General features: G+C 45.7%; 1 protein-coding gene and 1 long non-coding RNA gene across 3 annotated transcripts in view; one reads left to right on the forward strand and one right to left on the reverse strand.

The window, feature by feature from the left end:
- The window catches only part of LOC101602001 (hedgehog interacting protein), a gene marked incomplete at its 5' end in the record, with an annotated part of 109,163 nt that extends 103,468 nt beyond the window's left edge, over window positions 1-5,695 (reverse strand). The window contains one exon of the mRNA XM_012948184.2: window positions 5,171-5,695. Coding sequence (XP_012803638.2) covers window positions 5,171-5,695 — 525 coding nt within the window. The remainder of the gene's footprint in view (window positions 1-5,170) is intronic.
- Window positions 5,696-6,252: 557 nt separating this feature from the next.
- On the forward strand, window positions 6,253-9,228 carry LOC123453738. 2 transcript variants are annotated; one of them, XR_006632944.1, is made up of 3 exons: window positions 6,253-6,421; window positions 8,405-8,485; window positions 8,605-9,228. It is a non-coding gene; the product is annotated as an uncharacterized LOC123453738 (long non-coding RNA). The 2 variants fall into 2 exon arrangements; XR_006632945.1 differs by lacking the exon at window positions 6,253-6,421 and adding an exon at window positions 7,464-7,572.
- The last annotated feature ends 1,685 nt before the right edge of the window (window positions 9,229-10,913 follow it).

Raw genomic sequence — 10,913 nt, forward strand, 5'->3', positions numbered from 1 at the left:
TAAGGTGCTTGCCTGCGAAGCCTAAGGACCCAGGTTTGATTCCCCAGGACCCATGTAAGCCAGAAGCCCATGGTGGCTCATGGGTCTGGGGTACATTTGTAGGGGCTGTAGACCCTTCTGTGCCCATTCTCTCCCTCTCTCTCTCCCTCTCTCTCTCTCTCTCTCTCTCATACATAAATAAAAATAAAGTAGTTGAAAAAACATGACTTCAGGAGCCTCTTTAATAAGTGTAGGAAACAATATCAAGCACAATATTTGGAAATGAAATGTAGTGCTAATTCAAACATTATTATTTTTTAAATATTTTTTGTTCATTTTTATTTATTTATTTGACAGTAATAGAGAGAGAGAGAGAGAGAGAGAGAGAGAGAGGGAGAAAGAGACAGATAGAGAGAGAATGGGCACGCCAGGGCTTCCAGCCACTGCAAGCGAACTCCAGATGCATGCGCCCCCTTGTGCATCTGGGTAATGTGGGTCCTGGGGAACCGAGCCTCAAACTGGGGTCCTTAGGCTTCACAAGCAAATGCTTAACAGCTAAGCCATCTCTCTAGCCCTCAAACATTATTTTTATACTACAAAGTGCATAACATGAATTAAATTTATACTACTGCTACCTATATTTCTACTTAATTATTTGGAAGAATGTACTAAAAGTTTTAAAGTTGAGAGCATTGTTATAAAGTAAATATTTTACCCACAAGTGGATCTGTTAGTTTGATTAAGTCACATGGTCTATTTTTCAGGATTATAACATTGCAGGGATCATTAAAAAGACATGAATCTAAAGGAACAAGGCCACTTTAAAAAAGCATTGATGACAAGCACACTGAATTTTAGCATGCAGTATTTAAAATAAGTTACCCTATTTCAGCAAAAAAGGCAGTGCTATGTCATAACTACTTACAAATACTCAAAAAGTTATTAATCACAGTTATGTTTACATTTTGTTTTTATCAATTTGTTTAAATGGCAATTGCCTAAATGGTTGAAGTTTTCTAAAAGGAAACATATACCAGACACTTAGAACTCACATTCCAAGAATGTTTTAAATGTCTTTTATTGTCTATACTCCAGCAGACCTCACCAGATCCCATCCAATATTAATACTGTCCAACTTGGTTCTGTTTATTTATCAGATAGCAGTCCATGAAGAGCTAAACAACTGCAAGGTGCTGAAGTCACCTTTTTTGCTGGCTGAAAACTGGGTTGTAATTACCTTTGGTTTTATGGAGACCATGCCTGCTTATATTTTTTTTTTTTTTTTTTTTTTACAGCTGAGACAGAATGATCCCTATGTATCTTCCAGCTGCTCCTCAGGAAGCGCTTTCTCTCAGTGCCTAAAGAATTCTTCTGTCTTTTACAATTTTTGGAATGTGTTCTGCCCACAAGATCGCTCATCAAAAGTTTCACAAATAGGATTCAATAAAGTATCTTAAAACATCAAGTGCAATATTATTCTTTTTAACGTTTCATGCTGTTCCAGCCCAGCAGGATGCTAACATTTTGCTCCGTGTGGGGTCTCCAGTGTAAACACCTATTTGAAGATAGATAGAGCCATCATTCTGGCTTTGGTTTCAATGAACCAATAGTCTTACTGAAGTCAATTAAACTGACTCAACCCAACTGCAACACTGGTTTAGACAGATGAGCATTGGTGTGTGTGTGTGTGGGGGGGGTCTCTTTCTTTTTTATACTTACTTGTCTGTGGTCCTTAACTTTATGCCTGACCATGCCATCAATCTTAAGAAGACATTTAAGCTAATTTCCTGTTTTGATTTTTTTTTTTAAGCCAAATGACAGTGGTTTAAACTAAATAAACTTTGGAAATCATGTAAAACTTCGAGGCATTATTGCCGCCTGCCCAGTGAGGACTGTGGCTGTTGGTGACTAATTTGGAACATCTGGGCAGTTCGTCCTTTAATCCTTGGCTATGTGAAAGTGAAATCCGCAGGAGAAAGGTAAGATAAATGCTGGAGTACTGAATAAAATGTGGCTGCAAGTACAGTTTATCAGCAGTGAAATGGGCCACATAGACCTTTGGTATTTCTCTTTATTTATCATGTAACTAAACAAAGACGGTAAAAGGCACCCACGTGGGTTTGATGATGGGACAAAAGGGGAAAACACATGACAGTATATTAAGATGTCGCCTTAAGATCATTTGGTCCCCAAACAGTTATTTCTAAAAATCATATGCCTACAAGGTTGTTCAGCTGTTGGGTAGAACATATGCATCCCAGGACTACAGGGCGGGATTATGTCATTAAAGAGTTCAGTTTCAATTTTAGGCTAATATGTAAATAGATCATTGTACTAAGGCAGCTGTTAAAGGGACCCCAGGATGAGTTATTTGTTTAGTTGGATGTGTTCAACAATAGCCTTTGTCCCCGCAAGAGCCAGAGCAAACAAATGATTGTAAAAGAGCACACTTGAAAACAATTACTTTTCACCCATTCCTTGACAGCTTTGGCTGTGAAACCAACCACCCAAGGCAGAGAGAGCTTGTATGCCTCTGTGGCTACAAGTTAAATTTTAGAAATGGGGTTATTTCAGTTGGTTACAGATTCAATCTGGCTAATGGGAATTAGATCCTTTTAGCATTCTGTACTTGGAACTGCAGAAATTTTGCTTAGACAACATTAACTGCCTGAATGTTGGAGTACTCATGTGTGATGGTAGTTGACAATCTCATTAGAGCACATGGCATTATTAAAATATGCACAGGTCTCAAACATAAGAACAAAGCATCATGCCTAAGGAATTGAACTCAATGATAGCTCATGAAGGGAAATTTATCCAGAGACTGGATTTAACTGCAGAGCTGAGCATGTTCATTAATACACCCTAGTTGTTGCTATCTATTTGTCTAAGAAATTTCTTTTCCTGAGGAAAAAGCTACCAGTGTAGTTTCTTGAAAAGCTACAGAAATGCAAAAATCTTTCCTGGGGAATTTTTTTTTTCATAAACAAACAAAAAAGGGGGGGCCTTGTCAAGTAGCTATCATCTCTCCCACATACACATTATAATAACACCATAACACATATTTTAATCCAGGAAGGCTTATAGGGAAAAAAGAGAAACGCTGGTGTTTATTATAAAATAACATGTTTTAAAAACTATTAAAACTTGAGAACTCATATGGGTCAGGGACGCAGAAGCATAGCTGTATCAGATCTCTGTCTTAAACAACTTGAGTATTGATGGTTTATAAAGCCCAGGTACCCAACTTCAGTCACACACGTTTTCCCAATGAGTAGGGGTTTGTTGCAAGTTGGAAGCGCATAAAGGGAAAAGGAATGTGCATACCTAACATGGCACTTGGCTTTCTAAGGAATGATTTGTTTTTTTAAAAAAATGTTTTAATGTTGCTTCTCTTAAGGGTTTCTCATTGCCTCAGTCTGCCTCCCTGCCCTTTCTCCTCACTGTATTTAAAGACAAAGATTTCATGCCACAATTTTCTGGAAGAGGTCAATACGGTAGCTGGGGTGGGGTGGGGGGGGGTGTTTGTGCATCATTGGTATACTTATAAACATGCATTGTACCCAGGGATCCTTCGTGACTAGTAAATATTTCTACACTTTTCTCTGAATTTCCTGTTCCTGGGGGCTCCTAGTAAAACCTTCAAGATGCTCTGAGTGAGGCTTGTTTTGCAGTTTCATTCAATTCCAAGACTGGAGCTTAATGACATTGTTTCGAATAAAATGCTGGAATATCTCCCCCCCCCCCCCCACAGACACCACCACCACCACCACCAACCTCAGATTACTGCTGCATATGGTTAGAATAAAGAGCGAGCTGCAGCGAGACAGTTCTCACTCATCTGGGAATAGAGCGAGTTGGACAAACGCTCCCTCAAAAGGCATGAACATTTGGACAGAGCTGGGGACTGAAAGAGAATGATGTTCTCTAGTTTCACCCATTAGTGAACCAACTAACAAACACAATGGTGTTGTTGTTACTCTTTAGCCATAAGCAACAGGACGCTGTGTGTGGGCAGCAGTTTAGTGAGAAGGAGGATAAGTCGACCCCTTTTTGTCCTATTGATTTTTTCCTATTTGCATGACTTGAGCAAATTAAATGATGCAATATGGCTTTTTTGTTACAAAACAAAGTGAGAGGTACCACCCAGACACATATGTTGATTCGCAGGAGCTGTTTACATGAGAATAGAGTGAAATCTACCGTGAACTCAGCATAAAAATTAGATTCAGCCAGGGCATTTTTTTTTTTTTAATGCCTGGGCCAACAAGACTGAAGCACAAGTTTTCCAAGTCTCGCAGACCTTGACAACCGAAGGGCTGTTAACAGTGGAATTCTTAATTAAACCTAAAATGGGGAAGGGGAGGGGGAGGGGGAGGGGGAGGCAAGGACACCTGATTGTCTGTTTCCAGGGCAGTGATTGCTAATGGTGCCATGCAGCAGGAACTGGGCGGGGTACAGTAGATCCACATCACATCACGGCGTCTCGGGGAAAGAAACTTCCACTTGGTTAATATAAGTTTATCGGCTCATGACAAATGTAACTGTCATCACTGTTGCAAACGAGTGCCCAGCCAGGCAACATCTTCCCAGCTGCCTATCACAAGATTATGGAGAAACGACTGGGATTGAGAACTACTACTACTAATCCCCTCGAGCAAAATCTCTCTTCAGCTTCTCCAACCCTTGACAGGAGGTACCTGGAGTTCTCTTGTCACGCAAGCCTAGCCCCTCGGCGACGGGGCTGGAGGGGGTGGGGGAATGGATCAGAAAGCCACCATGCCTATTCAACCCTCTCTCTAAACTGAGCACGTGGAGAAAACGGCATGCATCTTCCCTACCCTGGAAAATAATCAACTGGATGGAAACCGTTCCGACCACCTTCACTTACAGTCCACCGCAGACACTGCCCCCATTTGATCCAAAATTACATTCTTTTTAAAACTAGCCACCCGGCCCCGGGACGCAGGTACCACAGCAGCGCCTCTTCTCTGAGATAGGCAAGCTGGCCCCGCACCCCCACAAGCAGACTCTTGGGGGGCTCGAGAGCGATCTCCGAACACCCCAGGCGGTCACACTGCGGAACGGCCCCGGCGCTTTCGAGAAGTTATTGCCCACAGCCACGGGGAACCCCAGCCAGCCAGGATATACCCACGTTCGCATCCGTGAGGTCTCTGGAGGAGATGCCTACCTTGTTCTCCAGACGTCCCAGCCCAGGGCTGTCACTCTGCCGACAGCAGGACACCCGGGGGTAGAAGCCTCCACACAGGACCTCTCCTCCACTCGGCAGCTCCAGCTGGGACATCACGCGCCTGTCTCTCCTTTTCAGGCGCTTTGGGGGGCTCCCGTTCAGGCACTTTCTCCTCCTCGCTCCGCTGCCTTCAATTCTTTCCCCAAACTTAGCATCTCCCTCAAAGAAACCCAGAGCCACGGCCAGCAGCAGCAGCTTAAAGTAGAGCATCTTCAAGCTTGGAGCGAGGACAGGGGCTGGGCGCGATAGGGGCGCGGGGGCACCTCCGCTGCCCAAGCAGGGCCACCGGGGCGCAGCTCCGGGAGAGGGCTGCGGGGCGGCCGGACACTCTACAGGCAGAGGGGGAGGTGGCAGAGAGGGACCAAAGGAGGTAGAGCGATGCAAGTCTGCAATAAAAGAGAAACAGTCAAAAGTGGAGGCGATGGGTCCGCTAAAGTGCCGGTGACCCGGTGCCCAGTCGTGCCAGCGTCAGTTGGATTGGGGGGGGGGATGTATGGGGGGGTGCTGCTTTCCGATGCTGCGGCTGGGGAGTGGGAGGAGAAGGAGTTGGAAGAGGAGGAGGAGGAGGAGGAAGGAGAGGAGCAGAAGGTCATAGAGGTTCACTTGTCCGTGTAACGGGAGTTGTTTAGGTGAGACAGTGGCAGGAACCGAACCGGCGGCGGCGGAGGCGGAGGTGGTGGCGGGGATGGTGGCGGCGGGGCGGCCGGAGGCAGGGCCAGCGCCGGGCTCTGGAAGATGCTGAGAGGTCTCCTCTGCGGGCGGCTGCAGCTTCTCACACAGCCTCTCATGTTTCGCTCTCTCTTTTCTTCTTCTTTTTAACTAGCGCGCGGGGAGGTGCTGCCACCGCGCGCCCCTTGACGTCACCGCTTCTCGCGCGCCCCCGCCGGGGATGGGAGAGAGGGGAGGGGACCGCCCCGGCGCGAGCGCTTCCTCGGCCACCCCTTCCCTCCCTCCCACCCTTCCGCCCCCCCAACCCCCACCCCACGGTGGCCTAGGCCCGCGACGGGATGGGGGAACCAAGGAGGGGTGGGTGGAGAGAGGAGGGCTTGGCCGAGCCTTGGAAGCCAGCCTCCCCGGGCCAAGCCTGCAGCCCGCGATGCCCGCGCCCCGGGGCGTAAAGCGCAGCGTGGTGACCGCGGCCACCCAAGACTCCGGGAGCCGGTGCGCGGAGAATCGAACCTGCCGCGGGAGGTGAGCCTGGGAGGCGACACTTCCACAGGGCATCGCTGTCGCTTCTCCCGGGAGGATCTCCAAACCTTGGCGGCGGCGGGGGGGGGGGGAACCCAAGAGGAACCCCGTGGACTAGAGCGAGCTGGAGAGAACTTTTCAGTCCTTTTCTGACCCCCGACCCCCCCCTCCCCATCCCCCCCCGGCTGGCACGACCCTCCCGTCCCTGGTCCCCAGGGAGCCTTGAAGGAAGTCCTCGGCTTTTGAGGCAGCGCCTGTGAGTGGTAGGTGGCTTTCCCTGATGCTGCGGGGGTGGGGGTGGGGGTTCCCGATAGGCTGAGATGACTTGGGGACTTTTGAGTAGGCCATCAGGCTTTGCTGAAGTCCTCACTGGCTACTGAGGGGAACAGATGACTGTGTGCGGGCACATAGAACAGGGTGTCCGCGAGCTGGGTGAACTTGAATCTGCCTCCCAGGGGGTTGCCCGGATTTGAGCAGATTGTCCCCTGGCGCGGGAGAACCCCACCTTTACAATGGAACTAGGAAGACCCCCTGCAGACAGCTGTCTGGGAACTCGGGCTCCTCCGACCTAGGTGGGCAGAAGGATGCTGGCCATTCAAGAGTTCATTCTCTCTCCCTCTCCCTCTCTCTCTCTCTCTCTCTCTCTCTCTCTCTCTCTCTCTCTCTCTCTCTCTCTCTCTCTCTCTCTGTCTCCCTCTCTCTCTCCCTGGTATGCAAGTGCAGAGGGAGAATTAGTTGCACATGTGAGGTGCAGAAGCCTGGAGCCCTTCACAGCCCATATGTACAAATGCATTAACCTTGCTTTCAGCTAGACAAATTCCGCCCAAAGGTGCTTCTAAAAGGATGTCCTCGACATTATTAAGAGCCTCGACATGATGTTTCTTGCATCCCTGCAAGTTGGCCTGGGGACCAGTCTCTAGGGAGTTGCAGGCAGAATGGTTTTATTTATTTATTTGTTTGTTTATTTATTTATTTATTTTTACCCATTTGGATGTTTAACAGGGGAACCCATTTCCTGATGGATGGTGTTTGAAGAGTGGATAAAGCCTTTTTTCCCATTTTGGCAATAGAGGAATGGTCACCATATTTGGATTTGCTTTACCTCTCTGACACAGATTTCACCCAGCTCCCATGGAAAGTTGGTGGTGGCTGAGGTGAGTGACTGATCAGTAATTCTATTCAGAGTGCTGGCAGTGGCTACATGATTTTTGGTTCCTTCCTCTCTCTGGACCCCGATTTACGACTTATGAATGAAGCTAAGTTTTTAGCAAAGGAGATACTGGTTAGAGTAAACTGAAAACCGTCTGGGTATGTTTTGGCTGGTCCCCTGCTAAAGCTTAAACTTTCTTACAGGGGCTGTTGTACGCTTCTAAGTGTATGCCATTGAGAAAGCTACTTTGGTTCCCACGCAGTTTATCTGCTGGTCTTTCTGCTTGGACGTCTTTGAATATAAAATAAATCACCATAAGGTCTTAAACATTTTTAAACTCTCTCCCTGTACTAGATGAAGTGATGTCTATCAAGTTGAATCACGGGCATGAGTTCATCTCATTAGGTAGCTGGGAAAAGGAACCCAGGCCAGAATACTTTCTGTTATTCAAGGCTTTGTTGCCACTAACCATCTTGTTCTTTTTCTCAAAACAAAAATCCCTCTAAAATCATATCTCAGTGGTTCAAGCTCCCATTCTCAAATGATAATATGTCAGTAGTTTTTGGTGTAGGCCTTTCTATATCTTATTCTTTGCAAGTAAGAAAGCCTCATGTGAATTAATAGTGGTTTTACAAAAACTTATGTACCTCTTATAAAGTATGTCTCTAAGTGTCATGATACAGAACACTTATAAAAGATTACTTGAAGGAGGTAAGCTTGATCTTTTTTGGTTTCTCAAGGTAGGGTCTCACTCTAGCCCAGGCTGACCTGGAATTCATTATGTAGTCTCAGGCTGTCCTGGAACTCACGGCGATCCTCCTACCTCTGCCTCCCAGGTGCTGGGATTAAAGGCATGCCCGGCGTAAGCTCAATCTTTCTTCGCACATGGAAGCTAGAATTGTGGTCCATCATGAAAGGTAAATAAATCATTAGGTCATTTGAAGTGGAGGTTATTCTTAGTGCCAGTGATGGAAGCCCCAAGCAGTCACTAGGTGGTGTTCCACGGGTGGGCTAACTTCTGATTGTTTTATTCCAGGGAGAACGTTGCCAGCCTCACCCGTGGTAGATCAACAGTACAATTTCTTAGAAATCCAGAACCCAGACTGGGTTATTTCCTAAAATTAAGGTCCTAGTGGAGGCTGCAACAGGAGACCCAAAGCCATCCACCCCCTTGGACCCTCCATCTCTGAAGCCTTCCTCTTAAGCCACATCGCTGGAGGTGGAAAGAAGGATACCTTTCTGACCAAGCTCATCCAGATGAATCCTGTTGGACTCCAAGAAATGGGGTGTCACAGGGGTGACTGGGTCACTGTCTCCTGCTCATATTACCACCGAACAAGTCCCACCAGAGCTGCCACCTATGCGTAAGGTTGTGACCTGCTCAAGTCCACCTTGAAGAGGAGCTGAAATCCTGCTCTGGCTCCACCCACCAAGCAGTGGTCACTGGGGTGTCATTGTGTCTACCCAGTGTACATGGTTTCTTTTTCAAATTTGTTCCTGGTCACCTGGTAGGGGCTAGGGCCAGCTGTGATTGTCCAACCAGCATAGTCTAGGTTATAAGCCTGATTTTTGGATGAATAAATGATTCTCATGAACACGTTGGCTTTACTACGAGATGGAGGATTTGGTATGCATTAAAATTAACTTTGTAAAGTTCAAACATGACTATATGCCAGGTGTGGTGGTGCATGCCTTTAATCCCAGCACTCGGGAGGCAGGGGTAGGAGGATCGCCATGAGTTCAAGGCCACCCTGAGACTACATAGTGAATTCCACGTCAGCCTGAACGCAAGTGAGACCCTACCTGGAAAAGAAAAAAACCAAAATATTACCATGTATTTGAATTATATATGTATATATACATAGATTTCTATATAGATACATATATATATATGCATATAGTTAGAAAATATATAGAAATATTTATATACAACAAATGTTAGGGAAACTTAAAAATTAAACTAATTTTTTGGGCCAGGGAGATGGGTAGTAAAGTGCTTGCTATACAAGTTTAGGGACCTGAGTTTGAATCCCCAGCACCCATATAAAAGGTGGGCATGGTAGTGTGTGCCTGTTCTACCAGCACTGGGGAGACAGAGAAAGGAGAATGCCCAGGACCTCCTTTCTAGTTTGTCTAGCCAATCAGTGAGCGCAGAGTTCAGTGAGAAACCTTGTTTCATAAATACAAGGTCATATATGTGCATGGTCACCCCCCACACATGTGTACCTATATGCATACAAACATGTATACATATATACATACTGCACACACATATGCGAAATAAAGAATTTGGAGTAGCTTAAATTGGGTCAATATTTAAAATAATACTTTTTATATATGTCTGACCTTCAAAGAAATATGTGTTTTTCATTTAATTCCAACAACTATATATCAATGCCAGATCCTGTACTAACAGAAATACAGCAATGAAAATGGGTACAAATACCTTGATTCTAGGTAACGAATAATCAATTACAGAAGACACAGGATGAGGTCACAAATAACTTTAGACATCTGAGCTGAGATCCAAAGATGAATTAGAAGGAGTTTCTGAAGGGACTCCACCCTGCAACTTATAAGTGAAGGAAGATTTGTGTTCAGAATAGAATTTGGCACATCTAAGAGAGACCACAGGCCAAAATAAAAATGTTGTCATGTGTAAACTTCAGGTAAGTAATGAAGTCACACCCGTGTAGTTTCCTTTGCTTTTGCAAATACTCCTTCTCCTTTCCTGCACTATTCTGTTCTTCTTTCCCTCTATTTCACTCCTCTATCTCTTCTAGGAGTCATTGCATTTTGATTGTACCTTATGTAATAAACATTTATACTATGTTTATTTTATTTCTTTTAAAAAATATTTTATTTATTTATTTGAGAGAGGTAGATAGAGAGAGAGGGAAAGAGAATGGGCATGCATCGGGCTTTTGTGGGTACTGGGGAATTGAATCTGAGTCCTTAGACTTTGCAGGCAAGCACCCTCACAGCTAAGCCATCTCTCCAGCCCCTGTGTTTATTTTCACCCATGCATTTCCTCAGAATATTTTTCTTATGCGTGGACAAGATGGTAAGTGCCAGAGGTAGGAGATGCACGCTTCCCTCTTTGGTCACGCTGGTTATACCATGTTCCTCATACAGTGACCAGACTCTTAGGAGGCACTCCTGTTTGAGTTGACACTTTTTTGAAAGTCTAACATCGAAGAAATAGAGGCTGGTGAGATAGCCAAGTTGCTAGAGTGCTCGCTTAGCATATCTTGGGTTTGATCCCCAGTGCCACCTAAACCAAGGGGGGTGGTGCAGAGCCTGCAATCCCAGTTCTTGGGAGGTGAAGGCAGGAGGATCAAGAGT

The sequence above is a fragment of the Jaculus jaculus genome, chromosome 12 (assembly GCF_020740685.1).
Source record: "Jaculus jaculus isolate mJacJac1 chromosome 12, mJacJac1.mat.Y.cur, whole genome shotgun sequence".
Classification (NCBI taxonomy): Eukaryota; Metazoa; Chordata; class Mammalia; order Rodentia; family Dipodidae; genus Jaculus; species Jaculus jaculus.